At 53.6% G+C, this 19,694-nt stretch overlaps 1 protein-coding gene across 6 annotated transcripts in view; it reads right to left on the bottom strand.

Moving 5' to 3' along the window:
- Positions 1 to 8,930: 8,930 nt before the first annotated feature.
- The window catches only part of CRTAC1 (cartilage acidic protein 1), a 140,384-nt gene continuing 129,620 nt past the window's right edge, over positions 8,931 to 19,694 (bottom strand). For all 6 annotated transcript variants that reach the window (XM_005885387.2, XM_005885388.2, XM_005885389.2 and 3 more), the window contains 4 exons: positions 14,146 to 14,291; positions 12,513 to 12,555; positions 10,040 to 10,183; positions 8,931 to 9,580 (listed from right to left, as the gene is read on the bottom strand). In XM_005885387.2, coding sequence (XP_005885449.1) covers positions 9,462 to 9,580; positions 10,040 to 10,183; positions 12,513 to 12,555; positions 14,146 to 14,291 — 452 coding nt within the window. In that variant the 3' untranslated portion in view covers positions 8,931 to 9,461. The remainder of the gene's footprint in view (positions 9,581 to 10,039; positions 10,184 to 12,512; positions 12,556 to 14,145; positions 14,292 to 19,694) is intronic.

Below are 19,694 nucleotides of genomic sequence, written 5' to 3'. Positions count from 1 at the left end.
CAGCTTGAGGTCCTCAGCCATCCTAAGGTTAGGGTTTCCCAGGTTCCCAGGGAAGGGCTTGGAGCTGTGCCTGGACTCTGAGGTAGGTCTGGTGCCTCCAAGCCAGGAGTGTGGGAGGACTGCACTCCTCATGGGCCCCCCCAGGGGCAGCCTGGAGAAGGGCAGTGGCGGAGCCGCCACACCTGGTGTGCTTTTTCAGCCCGGCTTTCCCTCTGCTGGCTTAGTTATGGGGGAGTGGCCTCTCTCCTGGTCTGGTTGCAGCCTTGTGCCTGCATCCTCCTCATCAACCAGAGACAAGCTTCATCAGGCCCCAGGAGCAGAACCTCCCCCGCCCCGCCTCCCGCCCTCTGGGCTGCTGCTTCCCCCTCATTATCCCGACTCCACTTTCTGACTTCCTTTGGCCAAAGGCGGAAGGGGGTGTGTTGAAAAAAAAATCAGTTTACAGAAGCTCGTGGTGCCCCCAAGTGGAGGAATCCTGCACGGCGCCCGGAAATAGGCCCGGGTCAGAGCTAGTACCCAGCTGTGGGTAACTTCCCCAGGACCCCCAACCAGCAGCTTGTCCCACCTGCAAAGACTTTACTGTGGCTTCCAGAGTTTCCGGGCGAAGGTGGAGTCTGGACGCCATGAGGTGAGTCTCCCACAGCCAGCCCCCGGGGTGCTGCCTTTCTCCTGGAGGCGTGTGTAGCTGGGAACCCCCACCTCCCTTCGCCACAGCTGCAGCGGGTCTCGCGGTGAGGAGGGTCTCTGCAGGAGGCACCCCGCCGGGTTTTGGCTCTACCGCTCACCGAGGACGAAGGCCGTGCACTCGGAGTCAGATCTGGATGGGATCTGGCTCCATGACTCTCGCATGCGGTGGTGACTCCTGGGGCCCCGGTTTCCTCAGGTGCACACAGGGATACTAATGCTTCACAGAATTGCTTAGACCAGTGCTGCTCATGCTCGGCTGCAACTGGTGTCATCCGAGGAGCAAGAAAAACTGCCGAGGCCCGGTCCTACCCCCCGATTCATTGTTGTGTGGGTGCAGCCTGGGCATTAGGGTTTTTCAAAGCTCCCCTGGAGGTTCCGGGCCAGATGGGTACTACGGGTCTTGGGGCGATCACTTAGTAAGTTATGTAATGTCCAACCACTGGGTTATACACCTGGAAGGAATATAATATGGTATGCCAAGTGTAATGGAAAAATAAAAAATTATTAAAAAAAAAATAAAGGCAAGGTCGAGAGCGCCTGGTTTGAGCAGTACCCGGAGCCCACGAGCTGTTCACAGGCCTCTGACAATGCCTGACACCTGAACTGGGTTCCATGAAAGCGGCCAGACTCAAAACGAGTGTGAACTCTGCAATCCCACTCATAAAAGAATTAGAACACAGGCGAAACCAATCTACGGTGTTAGAAGTCAGGACAGCGGCTGCCCCGGGGAGGGGGCGGTGGGCAGTGAGGGGAAGGGGGCCTGGTGGGCTTCTGGGTGCTGTACCGGCGTGCTCGTGAGAATCCATTGAGCTGTTCATTTAGGATCTGTGTCTTTTTCTGAACGTCTGATACATTTCAATGTCATTTACTGAAAACGTTTATTGGCTCCAAAATAGAAAAAGAAAGCACAAAATTGAAAGTGTTTTATTACATATCTACAAAAGACAACACTGTGCCAGTCAGCTACAATTCAATAGACTCGTGTATGTGTGTGTGTTTACGCGAGTGGCTGTGGATAGATATGAAAATATTTGATGTGATGAGGGGTGGGATGTCCAAGAGAGAAGGCACTAGTGTTTAAGAAAATCTTAAAACAGCCCAGGCTTATGCCAGGAGCTCTTCACCGTGACCCTCCTCTCCTGTGCTTGTGTGCAAAACGATGCAGCCTTACCTGGGGAACAGAATCCACAGCTTTCAGGAGATCATCAGGGGTATGTAACCTCCCACCCCCATCCCAGCAAAAGGCTGGACACAACTGGTTTTGAGCGGTGGGTGAGGCCCGGCTGCGAATGTTCCCGGTGTCAGATTCTTCCCTTCCCCTCAGGGTCCGGCCTTCTGAGGTTCCCACAGGACCCTGCTCAGGCGACTGCGGGAGGATCTGTTCCCTTGGCAGCGCCCAGGGCAGACTGTGCCCAGCTCACAGCTCTTCTCTGAGGGGCCGGACGAGGGCCTGTCTCTTCAGCACCTGCTGGGTGGCTGAGCCTGGCGGGCAGCGTCCTGGAGCAGTGCTGGGGCTTGTGCTTTTGAGTCAGGGATGACGGAGGAGGTGGGCGAGCGCGAAGGCGGTCAGGGGGCTGCACCGATCGCGGACCCCCAGGACTTCACGTAACTATCCCGGGTCTCAGCTTTGCCATTTGTAAAATGAGAGCGTTATGTCAATGCATCTTCACAAATGGGAGTGTGTTTCTCCAGCGTCAGAGATTATTGTTATTGCCGAAGTTACACTGGGCCCTCATTATGCAGCGGCCTCATCATATAGATTTATAGCCAGGTTTCGGATCCTTCCACAGAATAAACAGGCATTTATCCAAGGGTTCGCTGATGCCCTAATATGTGCCAGGAATATTTGCGCACATTAGTATTCCACTTAATTCTCTAACACTCTGCTGGGTGGTTACACTCCGGTCCTTATTCTATAGATGAGGACGCTGGTGTTCCAGGTGGTTAAGTAGCTTGACCAGCGCCCACAGCTACGAGCAAAGACTTGGACCTAAGTGTCTGACCCGGATCCGCTCTCCTTCGTCCAGTGTCACGGTCAGTCAAAGACTCTGCTCTGCCCGGACTGACTCCTACGGACAGATTTCACACCCAAAGGGAAGCATGTGGGCAAAAGCTGTGGACACAGAAAAATTAGCTCTGCAGGGCCACGACGGGGCTCGTTTTTTGGAGTAATTCAAGTTATCGATTTCTGTAATGGAGAAGTGATCGGGGGCCAGTTACCACCTGAGAGCAGTGCTGAGCGAGGCCCTGCAGGGGAGGTGTGACACACCGCCTACAAGACGGCGTGTGTGTGACGGCCTTCTTCTCTCTGTGCCCAGTTCCCCAGTAAACTCTTGGAGGTTGGGGAGCCTGTCTTACTCATTTCCACCAGCGCCCTCGCCCTGTGCCCATGCCTGTCACAGCGGGGGGGTGGGAGAGGCAGCCCATCACGGGCTGGCAGGTTGGGGAGCCTGTCTTACTCATTTCCACCAGCGCCCTCACCCTGTGCCCATGCCTGTCACAGCGCCTCGCCCTTGGCAGGGGGGTGGGAGAGGCAGCCCATCACGGGCTGGCAGAAAGAGATAAGCATGTTCAGGTGTGTGATCCTCAGGCTCTGGGGGCAATCCATGTGCCACCGAGAACAGCTTAGCAGGTGCAGACAGGTGAGTGGTCACTGAGTGATCCAATTCAACAGCAGGTGGTCACCAAATACCTCAATGAAAGGGTAGCAGCAGTGACCCGCCCCCCCCCTCCCGCCCTCCCCGTGCCAGAAGCTGCTTTCAGTACTATTGCCGGGGCTGTGATCTGGAGGCTCTGCTCATGATCCCACCTGTCCTGGGAGGGCAGGGAGGACGTGTGTCCCACCAACTCAGCCCCTGCCCATGCTCCCTGAACACCATGATTCTGAGGTGGGTACATCCTTGTGGGGCTGAGTGTTTTGCCTGGAAAGTCTGGGCCTGGAGTCCTAGAGAGTGACGTACCATAAGCGGATGTATGGACAGGCAGACGGATGGATGGATGGGTGGATGGGTGGATAAGAGGATGGGTACAGAAGATGACTGATGGGTCAGAGGTGATCGTGAGGGCTGCTTGGCATGAGATGGATGCTCGCAGGCCCTGGAGCGGCAGGTGAATGGATGGGTACTGACGGGCCCTGTGCTCCCCAGCGCAGATCCAAAGACAGGGCTGGAGCTCTCCACAGGGAAGATGCTGTGTAACCCGGCCCCCAGATGAACCCCACATTTGTAACTCTGAGTGATAGATGTGTCTTGTCGGGAAGGATTCTTATCGGTCCAGGTTAGTGACTTATGGGTTCTTGTCAAAGCAGGCACTGCTGGAAGCAGAACCAGGAGGTTAAAGGGCCTGGAACAGATTTTACAAAATTATCTGCATTTTATCAACGCAGGCGCTGCACTGAGCACCTGACATGGTTTACCTCACAACAGCTCTGTGAGGTTGTCAGGGCTCTGTTTTTTGGGGCAAGAAACTGAGGGTCAGAGAAGTGAAACAGCTTATGTGGAGTCCCTTACAGAGTGCGTGGGCAGCCTGTCTGGGATTAAAGCCTGAGTCCGTCTGATCCCAGAGTCTCGAGGGAAGAGATAACTTTTTTTAAAAATTTGATTTTAGAGAGAGAGAGGGAGAGAGAGAAGCCTCAATTGGTTGCCTGCAACCTGGGCATGTGCCCTGACTGGGAATTGAACCGGTGACCTTTTGGTGCATGAGATGACACTCAACCAACACACTGGCCAGAGTGGGAAGAGATAATTTTAAGGATGGGGGAGGGGGAAGGAGAGAGGGAGGCAGGGCGTAGGATTTCTGGCTGTGCTCCGCGGCCCAGGCATGATTCCTCTGGCCACGTGATGAGCACGGACCCTGACTCTGATTCTGGGTCAGCACAAGGGGAAGAACAGGCGCTGCCCCCATGCACCTGAGGCCGTGACACCATTGTGCTTCGGAGACACTGAGCTTTCTGGACAGGAGGCAGGGCGGGCCAGGAGGTGCCCGGGGCAGGAAGGAGTCGGATTCCCAGCGAGACTGTGTCCTCGAGAAGTCACTACTCCTTTTGGGGGCTCAGTTTCTTCATTTGAAAAGGATGGGGCAGGAGTAGACTTCTCCGGTGCCTCTGGATTTAGGGATGGCCAAGGGCTGTGTCTCCAGGGCACGTGACTGGTTCCCTGCAGTGACTCCTGCTCCATCAGCCGTAGATGCCACACCCTCCCTGCTCAGAGTACCTTGTTTTATGACTGTTCTCCCTGGGAATGGCTCGGCCTGAGAACTGAGCTGAGCACACACAGTAACTGCGAGGTGGGTGTTACCCTCATTTTACAGATGAGAAAACAGGTTCAAGGACAGCTCACCCACTTGAAGTCTTTGCTCAAAGGCCTCCTTCTCAGCGCCCTGACCCACCCTATTTAAAATGGCATTCGGGCCTCTATCCCATCACTCCCAACTTGCCTTAACGCTGCTCTCCCTGACCCCCAATAGCACTTATCTCCTTCTGATACACCATATACTTATTGTGTTGGTCAGTGCCTGCCACGAGTGATCGGAGCCGTCAGGAATCTTTGCCCATGCTGCTCACAGATGTATATCCCAAGCCAGCCAGTGCGTGCCGAGTGACAGCTGGTTAGATAACTTGCTCAGGTGTCAGTTACCTGGAGGTGGCTGCCCGTAAGGCTTAAGAACACAGGCTTTGGAGCCAGAGAGTTGTGGGCTTGAATCACAGCTTTTGCCACTTAGTCATGCGACCTTTGCAACATATTTGTTTCTGATCCTTATTTTCTTTGGTAATAACATAGACTAATAACATGTCTCTCCTAGGATGGATGTGAGGATTAATGGAGCATATGGTAGGCGTTCCATGAATGTTAGCTTCTTTTCCCGAGGAAGGTTGCTTTTTCTCTTCTTGCTTCTCATTTTTCTCTGACGGTTGACCCTTTTGACCAGTTTGCTGTTCAGCCAGTGGTTCCTTAAGAGGACAAGCCGCGGAAGGAGGGGCTGGCGTTATCTGTGGAATTAACCAGCCCATGCTCCCTCGCCCTCCCTCTCCCTCCTTTCACGAGGTGCCTGTTGCCAAGGAGACGTAGCATCAGCCCTGACAGAATGTGGCCGGGGTCTGGCCCACACGGAAGGAGAGGGACAATGGCTGATCCTGGGGAGGTTTGCCTCCTGGCTGACAGTGTGGGTGGGGGCACCATCCTGGAATCTGCTGGAAAAACCCAGCTGGCTCCCTGAGAAAATAAAGTTCATCCACCCGTCTCCATGCGGCTCTGGGGGGGCTGCAGTCCAGTGGTGCTGGTAGGGTGTGAGGCCCAGACCCTGGGAGGGGGCCATAGCAGCCAGAGTGACACATAATCAAACTCCTGGCCCTCAGAATGGCACCTCCCCAGAGCAGGGCTGGCAACTGAGTAGATGCTCGCAGAGGCCCTGCGGGTGATTCACAATCCTGTGTCCACAAAGGCTGGCCAGGCTGGCCCAGTGAGAGAACTCAACACGGGCACTGCCATCTCTTCTTGCAGCTCGAACGAGACCGTGGGGAGACTGTCTCAGATCCCAGGGCCTCCATTCCTTCCTTCCTTCGCAACCCATCCCTTGACCCGGGGCAGCCTGAGAGATGGTGGCTTTTGCCTAACCGGTTAGCCACCCCACATGGAGAAGTAAGAAGCAGAGGTCAGAGCACAGGCAGGGGATGGACTACCCTGATCGGGCCTTGCCACTGTCTGTCCCAGCCGTGTGACTCCAGGCAAACCACTCAGCGTCTCTGCAAAACTGGGACCATTAGAGCACTTGCCTCTGGGGGTTGCTGTGAGGATTAAACGGGTTGACTCTTGTAAAGGGTTTAGAACCGGTACCGACACTCCGAGCTCACTGAATGTAAGTTATTGTTGTCATTTTACCGGGTACATTCCTGGGAAGAGCAGTATTCTTGGGCAGAATGAAAATGGAATTATTTTTATTATTTGGTTTTTCTTGGGGGGAAAAAGGGACGTTCTGGCAATGCTGGTCCACCTCCCGGCTCTGCTGGAGTGAGTCCTGGCTGCCCCCTTCAGAGAGGCTCAGCTCCTGCATTGGCATGGGCCCTCCCAGGCCCATTCCATTACCTGTCAGCCCCAAGGCATTCAATACTTCTGTTACAAACTCAAATCCAGCATAAGCCAATAAAGATGTCAGGAGTGGGGCTAGGCGGTAAAGGAAAGACTGAATTGTCTGTGTTTAGAAGGGGAAGGCAAGAGTTTGGGCCCCCAAGGGCCTCAGAGGAGGGGGCGTTAGAAGAAAGAGGGAGATGGGGATCCCGAGCCTGATAGCTTGGATGCTGTTCTGCGCCCACCCATCTGTGACTGGTTCAGGACAGACCAGTCCATGTCCTGGACTGAGGCGCTGGGCTCCTGGCCCACTGGGGAGGCCTGTTATTTCAGAGCAGATAATGTTGAGTTGGTTCACTACCCACCTGTCCTCTGTATCTTTTAGCCTCATATTTCTTCCAACACAGACATCTTGGGGTCAGGGGACTTGGCCACGCATTGGAGGGGCCTTGTCATATTCTTCATGCGGGGGGGGGGAGAGTTTTTTTTGGGGGGGGGGGGGGGGAGATGGAGGCTGATGTTTCACACAGGAGGTTCTCAATGAATGCTTGTGAAATAAATATATGAACGAATGCAGAGAGCTTGCTTTCTGGTATAGCAACCCCTACATTTAGCTAGAGCTTTTAGAAAGCCCCTTTGAGTCCCATTCCTATCCCATGCGCTGGGCTATGGTTGGAGGAAGGCAGTGTGGGGACAGCAACTTACCACCATATGCCAGAGCCTAGCTCGGTACCTGGCACATAGTAGGTGTTCAACAAACATTTGATGAATAAGTGAGTGAATGAATGAATCTAATGCAAAGCCTTCAGGATACTGTGGTTGTGCTCTTAAGAGCTGGAGGGATTTTGAACTCCTTAGTAACTCATCTGGCATCACTGACCAAGTAGGATAAAGCAACACAAACATGCCCTCTTGTAAGAAACTCCAAGTGCGGGGATCCGTGGTTACTGCCGATAAGCCGTCCTCGGGAGTTTGCCGCCTCCCTAGCTGTCCTGTCCCTTTTACGGGTGTTGTGTGTGCGGCCAGTCAATGGACACTATTGTCTTGTCATTACCATTGCATTTGGAGCCATCACCTCTGTGGGTTTTGGGTTTTACTTATCTTATATCTTAGATCCATTTGTTTGTTTCTAAAAAGGCAGCATCTTCCGGGATATCTCGGGAATAGTCTGAACAGTGACAGGGCAGTCTGTTACCCCGCCCCCCCCAACCCCGACAAGACGGTGTGTGGGAGAGGGCTCCGGTTCTGGCTCAGAGACCAGCTCGCTGTGACCTTGGGCAGAGCACTTCATCGCGCTGAGCCCCATCTCTGGGGCTCTTTGAGATTTTAATTCTATGTCAACATACAGGAGTGGGCTTCCTGGAAGTGGAGTGATTTTTAAGTTGATGTACGCTTTTCTGTGAAATTGTAGCTGTTTTTATTGGAAAACTTTTCATTTAAGCTCCTGTGCTGAGTGTAAAAACAGCACTAGCTACAAGGCATTCATATTTTGTGATTTATTTGGAGTATTAATATTATATCAGAAAATGGTAGTTTTTTGGTTAAATATATTTTTAAAAGGCTTCTGCATTCTTAAGTGTGATTTTATTATGTCTTGGGGTGACTTTTCTTCTCCATAAAGAATAGATCTGTGATTAATAATGAACTTTCACACCGAGGCTGGCCATGAAACTACTCTATGGCTTTGCGTCATTCCCAAAGCTACAGGAGCTTCTAGTTTCCAAGCATATTGCAGAGGAGACCAGGTTGCAAGGTTCTTTCTAGAACTCAGGGTAACCTGAGACTGGCCATGCCTAGATCCAGCCACACACTGAGGTGTCTTAGGGATACACCAGCCCAATTCTTATTTCGATGAGGAAAACCAAGGCTCCGAGTGGAGAACTGGCTTTCCCCAGGTAAAAGGCCTAGAATATGTCTAGATCTTGATTATCCCACGTTCTGTACCTGGTGCAAGCCCCGTCGCCCAAATGTGATCATTGATGCACATACCCAAACCATTGTTCACGCCCAGGGACACGTTCCGTCTCATGATTGGCTTTCCAAGCACCACATGATGGAAGGGCTGCTGCTAAGTTGGCACTCCAACCAGCATCTACTTTGCCCTGGACACATTTTTTCCCCTACCAGCTAGGCAGAGAGTTTATTGGCATAATTTCTCCAGAAAGAGGCTGGAAGACTTAGTAAGTTCAAACTTTAACATTTTTATCAAGAATCCCAAAGGGCCACCCTTTTCTCCTCCCATTGCCACCACCAACCCCCATCAGGCGTTCTCGACCACAGGAAGTCAGGGCGCACAGAGCAGAACAGCACAGGCCAAACCAGCAGGCACATGATACATCATCGGACCAACTGAGCAACCACCACCTGAGAGCCATCTTTGTGAAGGGCAAAATGAGCCGCTCATGATACAGGAGGATACAGGAAAGACAGGACTATCTGTATTCTTCTGGAGTGAGGGAGGCTGGATTGGGGTTGAGGGGGAGACTTTCCTTTCCTGTTTTCTCAGAAAACATGCAAAGAAAGGCTTCACACACAACTAAGGTTACACACATATCAATATTTCCAAATTCCCCTTTTCAAAGATGGCCACCCCCGCTGTCCATTCAGAGAGAGCTTGCAGCAGAATCTCTGGGCGTGGAGAGAGAGACAGGCAGCAGGAGAAATTTAGTTTTCCACAAAGGTTGTTGGTTTTTTTTCCTTTATTGTTGGAATTTAAAATGCATAGAACTGAAGGCAAAGTCCAAGGCCTAGAGAAAGATATGAGGCCCGAGAGAGAGGCTCTGAGATTCTAAAGGCGGCAGAAGGGTACCCACCTAAAAAGGCCACTTGAGCTGCAAAAAGGATGGAGCAGAGATAGAAAATGGGAAAAAGAGAAAAGGGGTGGGGGTGGGGCCGGGGAGGGGGAAAGTGTTTGGGAGGAAGAAGACAAATAAATACCAGTTCAGAAATTCAGACAAAGATATGGAGTAGGAGCTAGTTTAAACCCCAGGTAAGAATAGATGGGCTGGCCTCCAGGTAGGAGCATTTGTTTTAGAAAATGTGAGAAGGGAGAAATAAGAAGAGCAATGGCCGGAGAGCACAGCACCCAGGGGCCCTTCAGTTGGTGGCAGTAGTGGTTGAGCTTCTCCAAGCCTCTGTCATGTCTTCCTGGAGACTCAACAGGGGTCTAAGGAGACTCCATCCAGCCAGGAGAAGGCAGGGACTGGGGACCCTGATCTGGGGCCTCCCCAGAGCTCCCCAGCAGATGGCAAAGTCTTTTTGCTACTGAACTGTGGCCAGGGCTGACTCACCCACACAGGCTGTGCCATCTTCGTTGGGCTCGTAACCCCGACTGCACTTCTTGTTGGTCCGACATCTGTAGCTTCCATATGTGTTGACACACACGGGCTTGTCTCGAGGGCACACGAATGGGAACTGGATGCATTCGTTGGTGTCTGAAAGGGAAGGGAATCACTCACTCAGGAGGGCGTAGGTCCTTGCTCAGGCTCTGCTGTTCCACCCACTCTGTGACTGGGACATGTCCCTTATCTTTGGGCCTCAACTTCTTCACTTCAGTCCCCTTGGCTGACTCCTACTGTGCTTGACCTCTACATGTCAGGGGTGCTCAGGCTCAGTCCTGGGTCTTCTATCTACCATACTTTATCTAGGTGGTCCCTTCATACATGAACGATTCCAGACTTCCTATCTCCAGCCACAACCTCTCCCTGGGGCTCCCGACTCGTGAATGTGTCTAACGTGCATCTTAAACTTAGTAGGTCCCAGATGGAACTTTAGATTCCCTCTAGTCCTCAAACCTCTTCTGCCCCCTCTTCCCATCTTCCCTAACTCAATCAATAACTCAAGCAGAAACCAGTGATACCCAATTCTTTCTTTTTCCTCATCTCTGTAGGCAATGTAACAACAGATCCCATTAGTTCTGCCCCTACGGTATCCCCCTTGTCTGTCCACCTGCTTCTCATTCTCATTCTTCTGCCACCAGCCATTCCCAGCCAGCACCGTCTCTTGCCTGGATTTCTGCAGCTGCCTCCTGACTGGCCTCTTGGCTTCCACGCCTCCCTCCAATCCAATCTGCAATTCGGCAGCCAGCGTGATCTTTTGAAAGTGTGACCACATCATGCTACTCTCCTGTAAACTGTGCAGGGCCCTAAGAGCAAAGTCCAGACACCTTTCCGGGGCTTCAAGACTCCCCCGGACTTGGATCTGGCTCCTCTGTCCTCTCTGGGCGCATCGGCCTCCTTCCTGTTCCTCTGACATTCCAAGCCTTTTACCTGCCTCGTGGTCTTCGCTCTTCCCTCAGGTATTTCCATGGCCAGGCCCTTCTCATCCTTTAGGTCTCAGCTCAAAGGTCCCCTCCTCTGAGACCCGTCCTGACCACTCTGTCTAGAACAGTCTCCAGAGAGCTCCTTGCTTAACGGGTTCTTAACTCATCTAGTCCAGGTATTGGGTCACGAGTGATGGTCTGTCTCCCCCCACTAGGATGAACGCCCTCCAGGGGAGATGCTTGGCCTGTATTCCCAGCTCCCCACATTGGCCCGGTGTGTGGGAGACACATATATGTCCACTGGAAAGTGAAAAGGAAGAGGCGGCTGGATTGGTGATCGCACAGGGACCTTCCAGTGCCCAAGGAAGGTCCTGGAATTTCTGTGTGTGCACCGTCCGTTTGGAGTGGCTAGAGTGGGGACATGGAGAGTGGAGGGGACTCCTTTTCTCCTCAAGCCTCTTAGAGCCCTCCTCCTCCACTTTCTCACCTGTGGTCTTTGTCCACACAGTGCCCTCCACCGGAACACTTTCTCCCCTCTCTTGGCCTGGCAAACTCCTCATCACCCCTCAGGTCTCAGCTTAGACCTTGATCTCCTGGGGCGTCTTCTTGAACCCTCCTTAGACTGGTGTGGGCCCCACCTCTTTGCCACCTCACACCCCTTCCCTCCCCCACCCCAGCCTCTCACACTCTGTGGGCATCGCTGTTAACTCGTGTGCCTCTCCCATGAGCTCTAAGCCCTGGAGAGGGACTGTCTGTCGTGTTTACTCTTGTATCTCAGCAGCAAACACACTTGCCTGGGGCGGACGGACATCTGCAGAGGGGACTTGGGAAGAATGCTTCCTGAGGGCTGAAAGGCAGGAGGCATCCTTGATCTGACCCCTTATTGTCAGCCAATGGGATGGAAGACATCTGTGAGCCTTCTGGATGCCGAGCCTCTAGGCTGCCCACCCCCCACTCCAGTCCCTGGGGGACTTTCAGGTCACCGGACCTTCCCAGAGCTGCCTTCCTGGCAGTGCCACAGCCACCTGCCCACCTCCCCCCATACTGCTCAAGGCTGCCACCTCCTTGTACTGAGACCATACCCCACACCCTGGTTTGCTCCAGTGCCCTTGCTGCTCCACCGGTGGCCAGGCTGAAAATGCCAGCTCTCCATGGGGCCCTGTGCCAACCCAGCCTCCACCGCTCCCAGCAGTCAGGCCTCCCTGTGAGCACTGTCCAGGCCATGGTGTGTCTCATGGCCATTCTCTCTGTATTCATGGCACGGAAGCTCTGCCAATTCCCAGAACTGTGGTGATTCAGCCTGCTGGTTGCTAATGTCGCTCCCACCTCAGTGAGTCACTTGGCGGTTGTCTTGGCATCTGGAGCCCCAGGGACAAACAATAGGCTCCCCTCCCCACTTTCTACCCCTTGTCGGCAACCTGAACCTTGCCAGGACTCAGGCTGACTGTCCCCAGGGAGATTCTGGCCTCTGCTCCATCCCCCGGTGCCTGCAGGCAACTCACCCATGCAATGGCCATTTTCCTGCTGGGAGAATCCTTGGCCGCACTGCAAAGTGGGCAGAAGCAGAGACACTAGTGAGTTGAGAAGATGGCATCTCAGGCCCTATCACAGCCACAAAGCAGCTGTCACCCCGGCCCCAGAGGAGGGATGTTCTTAGCTCTGGGCCTGGAGGGAGCCCCTCCCTGCCAGGACTCCTTCCCTGGCACTGAGAACAGGACACTGGGGGGAAGGCCAAGAACAGATTCCGTCCAAACTCCTGCTCATTCCCCTCACGTGGGACCCACAGTCTGAGCGGGGACGGGTAACAGAAACGGGCCCTCCTGTGGCCTTGCCCTGAGACCGAGGCTGGGTCTCAGTTGAGGCAAAGGGTAATGAGGGATGGGAGAAGCTTTCTGAGGTGTCTGCTCACTCCCCACACCCTCTTCTCTGAGAACGTTCCCCACTCACAGGGGTGGCACCTGCAAGCCAGGCTCCACCCCCCATCTCTCTGGGCAAGGCCAGCTGGACCAGGGGTGGGCATCCCAGCAGGAGGGATGAGTCAAAGACGCTGCGGCTAGAATCTGAACTGAGGCTGAGATGGATTTGGAAACAGATTTGGTGACTCCAGGCTGTGGGGGCTTCGCTGTGTCTATATGGGGGTTTCGGGGACAGCAGACTGGTAGCAGGTCAGGGAGACTCAAAACAACACTCTACATAAGACAGAAAATGTCAGCTGTCAGCACCGAGGGACGAGGGTGGGGCGTGGGGATTATTAGGGAAGGGTAATGACCTCCTCACCCCCAGGCCAGCGCACTAATGACAAAGGTCCTTGAGCTCCTGGGGCGGAGGCCACTGAGCTGCATGGTTCCTGCTCACCCTCAGCTTTCCATGGACTTTGTGAGCTCCCCTAGAAGTTTCCTTAGAGGTCTTCTCTTCGGTGTGAATTTAGGTGGGTTCCTGTTATTTGCAACCACGTGACTGCCATCAGAGTTGGAATCTAGAGCTCTTTCTCCAAGAGCTCCCAGAGGCCCACCCTCAGAACTAACACAGGCTTGTCAGAGATTTGGAAAGAGCTGGGAGGGAAGCAGGAGACCTGGGGTCAATTCTTAACTCTGCTCCCAATTGGCTGTACAGCCTAGTGCAGTGATGGCGAACCTTTTGAGCTCGGCGTGTCAGCATTTTGAAAAACCCTAACTTAACTCTTGTGCCACATATAGAATTTTTTTGATATTTGCAACCATAGTAAAACAAAGACCTATATTTTTGATATTTATTTTATATATTTAAATGCCATTTAACAAAGAAAAATCAACCAAAAAAATGAGTTCGAGTGTCACCTCTGACACGCGTGTCATAGGTTCGCCATCACTGGCCTAGTGGGTTCTTCCACTTGGTCTCAGTTTTCCTCCTCTGTAGAATGGGTGCAAAAATACTTGTCCTGCCAATACCCCCAGATGTCTGTGAGGAGCAGAAGAGATGCGCATGTGGTACTGTTGTGCGAACTACAAATGGTGGGATCATCATGAAGCCTGCCCTTTGCTAGGATTTCCATCGTTCTAGAGGCAAAGTCTGCAGATTCCTGGGAATCCAGCTGCCGCCCATGGGTTTGTGGATGAGGCCTCTTTTCTGGCCATCAGGCCCAGATGCCTTTCTCACCTGCAGTGGGGCTGGGTCCTGAAGTCTGTCCTCATCCCGGGGGTAGGGGATCTCTAGCACCGAGTTCATCTCCCCGCTGGCCACGTTCCGGCTCGCCACCTTGCCATCCGGCCACGTCACCTCCACGCTGCTGGCTTCATCCTTCCCTGAGGGACAGAAGGAGAAGAGGTCAGCAGCAGAGGAGAGCGGGAGGGGGTTCTCGTTCATTTCCTTATTCATTGAATAAAAAATATGAGCTGAGCATTGTTCTAAGTGCCGGGGGAGCCGCGAACGTGCAGAGTCCAGCAGCACTGCAGTGATGGTGATGTCCCGTCTGTGCCGTCCGCCACGGCGGCCACTAGCACATGTGGCTGTGGAGCAGGAAAGTGGGGCTAGTGTAAGAAGGAATTGAATTTTAAATTCGATTTAGTTTTAATGAAGTTACACTGAAATAGCCACCCCGGCTAATGGCTACCCTATTGGACGGTGGCACGCTAGAACTTTCAGTGGACAGGCCAGTCAGCAGGAGGCTGTTTTTGGGAGAGGGTAAAGCCTGGTGGTGAGCAGCTGGCTGTGGAGTCCTGGGTTCGAATCCTGGCTGTACCACTTACCTGGGAGGTTGGAAAGAACATGGTGGGGTGGCTATCTGGGAGACCTGGGGACATATCCCAGCTCTGCAGCCGACTTGCTGCATAATCGGGAGCATGCCACATATTTATCTTTATATTTGTACTAGTAGCCCTGTGCATGAATCTGTGCACCAGTAGCTCGCCAGTAGCTCACTGCTGCCCTCTAGTAGCTCTCTGCCCACTGCCCCACCCTCCTGTAGCTTCTAAACCCCATCTCCCCTGAACAGATGGAAGTACTTTCTCCTCACACCTTTTGGCTTTTACTCTCTATGGCATTTGCCACAAGCTCATATGTTATACTAGTAGCCCTGCCCACAAATCCGTGCACCAGTAGCTCGCTGCCCCGCCCCCCATAGCTTGCTGCCCTGCCCTCTCCTGTAGCTCTCCGCTGCCCGCTTGTAGCTCGCTGCCCCACTCTCCTGCTGATCCGTGATCTGGTCGTTACATGGTCGGTCGTTACACTTCACGGCGTAATGACCATTTGCATATAACATCTTTATTATATAGGATTTATATTTATTATGCTTATATTTATGTTTATAGCCTGCTACGGGCAAGGCTCTTTTTGTCAGTGGGAATGTCCTGGTTTTCAGAGAGCTTCCACTCTAGTTGGGATAGACAGGCAAACAGATGAACAAGTAAATAGTAGTGTCAGCTATTGACAGGTTCTATGAAGAAAATGAAAACAGGGAAATGGACTGAAGAGGCACTGGGGTTGGCTGGGCTCAGGGTCATCAGGGATGGGGTCTCGGGGAGAAGGCCTCTGAGCTGAGCTCTAAATAAGAGCGGAGGCGCTTAAGACCCAGGAGGTGGCCGGCACAGGAGCAAGCCCACGCTGCGAAGCCGAGACATGGACAGAAGCTGACAGAGAAGCTCAGAGAATATTCCCGCTGCATCCATCGCACCCATCCACGGAGCCGTGCATTACATCATTGGCAGAAAACAAGTTGGAGAGATTTGTCAGGTGTTTAGGCATTGTCAGAACCGGCCCGGCTCCCTGCTTACGGCGCCGTGGCAAGGTCAGGCTAATGGTGATGGATTGGGGTGGAGAGGAGAGGGAGCTGGGCCTCGCCTGCGGAGAGAAGCTGTTCTAGTCAGTTCCCTGGGGAGGAGGGAGCGCTCGGCAGGGAGGGGGAGAGGGCGCAGCCCCTTGTTATCACCCACCCACGCTGACCGGATGTGGGCGGCTGCTCAGGAGTCCACACTCTTAGACACTCCCCGCCACCAGCATCACTCGTGGGCTGAATACATAATGTGTCACCCAATGGAGGTGCTCCTTCCCCCTTAATGTCTACAGACACTGTGAGAAAACAGGTGGGACCGAAAAGTGCCTTTGAATTGATAGTAGCTTTTGGTCAGCCTTGTCCATCCAGGGGTTTTACAGTGGTAGATACTCTAGGGCAGAGGGTAGTTTGTGAAACATCTTCCTGTACAAAAAGGGCTCCCGTGTTTCAGAAAAGGCGTGGGAGCCACGCCCAGACGTTGGGGAGAGATGCTGTGTAGACTCCTGTGCAGCCGTGGCTCTGGGGGTGGGGCTGAGGCCGCGTGGGGTGCAGGGGGGCCCAGTCTCCTCGGAACCTTCCAGCCGCCCTGATGCTGTGCTTCCGGTAAGTGAGGGCAGGGGCCAGCTGCCACCCTGGAGGGTCACGCGAGCGGCTCCTCCTCTGTGGGCAGGTGGGCAGCCGTGCCAGCGAGAAGCTCCCAGCGGGAGCAGAGACTCCGCGCGGTGCAGCTCTTCTTCCCACACAGATCCTCCCTCCCAGGCCGCCTTCGGGTTCCGGGGTTTGCTTTATTCAGCTGGAGACATGTCTCAGAACCCCTCCACTGCCCCACCCCCTCGTTCTATAATAACTCCTCCTGGGGAAGGGGGCAGAAATGGGATTGGGTGGCAGCAACAGACTTCTTTTGGGTTTGAAGCAGTTTCTGGAGGCTCTGGCATTCGTAGGGTGTGCAGTGTCCTTATGTAAAAAGTAAACATTTTCCATAAAAAAAAAAAGGAGACAAAGAGAAGCAACTGTTTGTCACCTAAGCCAACAGAACAGCTCCATGAATACATTTCCCAGCCTGGCTGAGGTGCCACAAATAACTCAAAAGAGTCGCCGAATATTCATAGATGATCACAAATTTACATCCTGGGTTTGCTGCACATATTTCTGAGTCCTGCTTCCTTCCTTCCTCCAGGCCCAGGGAGGGGCCGGGCTCTGAGATAAGAAAGCCGGGAAAGCACACCTCAGTGGGACTTGCTCCCCTGCCGGTGATTATTTTGCTGACTGGGGCCTCAGTTTTTCCATCTGTAAGGTGGGGGTATGACCTGAGCTCTAGCACTTCAGGGAAGCACAGTTCTTCCCTGGAATGTGAGCCCTGCCCCGGCTGTCGCCTTCAGCATCTCCACCCTCGTCATCTCAGACGTGGGGGCACCTTGCAGTTCCCAAAGGGCTTTCACTTGTTGGCAACAGTACAAGACAGTATGTTCCCCAAACTCTACCGGGCGACTCTCCGAGTTAGCACCTCAGATCCTCATGGCAGCTCCATGAGGAAGGTACTAGTTTTACAATTTCCACTTTAGAGCGCAGGGAGCTGAGACTTGGAGAGGTGACGTGAATTGCCCAGCTACCCACCTAGGGAATGTGCGATCCCCAAACCCACACCTGCTACACGCTGTTCTACTGGCCAGCCCACCCCACAGCCGGCTGAGCATCATCCAGGGTCTGGGACTCAGCAGGAAGGAGACAGACCCTGGCCCCGCCCTGCAGGACCTGAGTCCTGGGCGGGCAGTGATTATGTTATGAGCAGCCGGGAAAGTGCAGCCGTAGCCTGGGTACCACCAGGCGAGAGAGGCGGGTGTTAACAGTCATTTCAGTTGGGTGCTGTAGGAGCGTGAGAGTTGGTGAGGCAGCGAAGGAGAGGAAGGAGCGCGCCAGGTGGAGGTGCAGCATGGGCATGAGGTGTGGCAAGGGCCTGTGCTCCTGAAGATCAGGAGAAGTTCCAACTGGGGGAAGCAGAGCCTGAGAATGTGTATTGGGTGGGGTCGGTGGGAGAGGAGACTGGGAGGGACTCTGGAGCCTTCGCCTGTGTGGCCCACTTGCCCCCTCCCAACGACTCTGCAAGGGGGCGTTTTATCCCCAGTCCTCAGATGCAGACACTGAGGCTTGGAGAGGTAAAGTGAGCTGCAGGGGTCCGCGCTAGGACTGGAAACCCAGGCCCGGCTGTTCCCTCTGCCCCAGACATTGGCGATCTTCATGCAGCTGCACAGCCAGGGTTCCCCCAGCTCCCAGACACTGCACGGGGCGGCCTTTACGCGGCCTGTGTGCCAGGCCTGTGGGTCTGCGAGCAGAGGTGGCCCCATTAACCAGCCACATCCCTCTGGCAGCTTTGAAAGGACAAAGGCCAAGGAGGCACAGAGAACTGTGCTTTTCAGAAGAATCACAAGCGAAGCAGATGGTGGGAATACAGTTGGCGGAATATCTTTGCACTTTAATAAAGCAATTTTCATGTGGGCCACTGAATTTTCCTTCCCTAAATGAGCACCAGCCGGCATGAAGGCAACTCTGAGTCACTTGCAAACAACTCGCTGAAAGGAAGGCGGTATGTGTGTGTGTGTGGGGCGGGGGGTACCCTCAATGCCCGAGGTGGGCTGGCCGAGTCGGGGAGCTCCTAATGGAGGCTGGTGGTGGTGGGGGAAGTAGATTATTGGTATTTGTTTTCATATTTTGGGTTTTGTTGAGCTGCCTCAGCCCTCTGCTAGCTAGGAAATGAAGACCCCGTGTGGGATACACAGGAGTGGGTGTGCAGAAGCAAGCGGGGGCACTCAACAAGGGCTGTGAGTGGAAACACTTATTTATGAGCCTGGTGGGCCCTCTGCACCAGGAGGAGCAGGGAGAGGCCAGGGCAGGGTGGAGAGGGGAGGAGGAACAGGCCAGGGGCCCACTGAGCAGGGGTGGCTGGGGTGGAGGCTGATGCCTCCAGAAGGGACAGTTCTGCAGGATGAAGCTGAGAGCGTTCTGTGCAAGAGTAGGCCCTCTGGGAACCCCCTGAACAATGAAAGATCCAGTGAGGTACCTGCATTTTTATGGTGTGATTCCACACAGCTCAGATCCTCTGGATTTGAGAGTACATGGGAGGGTCTGAGAAGCTGAGTCCTCTAACCACACACAGCTCAGGGCTGACTGAGCAAGGCCGGCAGCTCCTGCCAGTGCAGAGATGAGCTGGAGAATGTGCTGGTGGCGGGGAGAGGGGGTGTGAGGAGAAGGAAGCACCCAGAGGCTGTCTGCTGAGAGGCTCACGTATGCACCCACATACATGTCCACATGCTCATCACCCCTGGCTGCAAAGTCAGGAGGAGGCCGGGGTGATCTATGGAGGGAGGAAGGAAGCAGGGGCAGGTGGGTGAGCAGGCGCGTGGTGAGTGCTGGAAGGGGAGCTTCCTGCAGGCCTCGCCCCTTAGAGACCTTTGCCTTCAGCACAGCGTGGAGCCCCACATCTACTCGGTACTTTGCACCTTTAAGGCAGGACTTTCTTGCCTTCACGCTCTAGACATGCCCCTTCTTACCCCAAACATCACAAAACAAACTGCTCAGGACTGAGAAACGTCAAACTATCCATCAGTAGATAAATTATGAATGCTTCCACACAATGAAATACTGTGCACAAAAAATTAAAAACAGAGCTGCCATCCGATCCAGAAATCCCACTTCTGGGTACTTAACCGAAGAAAACAAAAACACCACCTCGGAAAGGTATATATATATGCACCCCTATGTTCATTGCGCATTATTTACAATAGCCAAGAGATGGAAGCAAACTAGATGTCCACCAATCGCTAATAAATAAAGATGATGTGTCACACACACACCGTGGAATATTATTCTGCAGTATAAAAGAATGAAGCCTTGCCATTTGTGACAACACTTGCCATTTGTGACAACATGGATCCTAGAGGGT

Source organism: Myotis brandtii, unplaced genomic scaffold (assembly GCF_000412655.1).
Source record: "Myotis brandtii unplaced genomic scaffold, ASM41265v1 scaffold902, whole genome shotgun sequence".
In the NCBI taxonomy this organism is placed as follows: Eukaryota; Metazoa; Chordata; class Mammalia; order Chiroptera; family Vespertilionidae; genus Myotis; species Myotis brandtii.
This window is presented reverse-complemented; position numbering and strand designations above follow the sequence as displayed.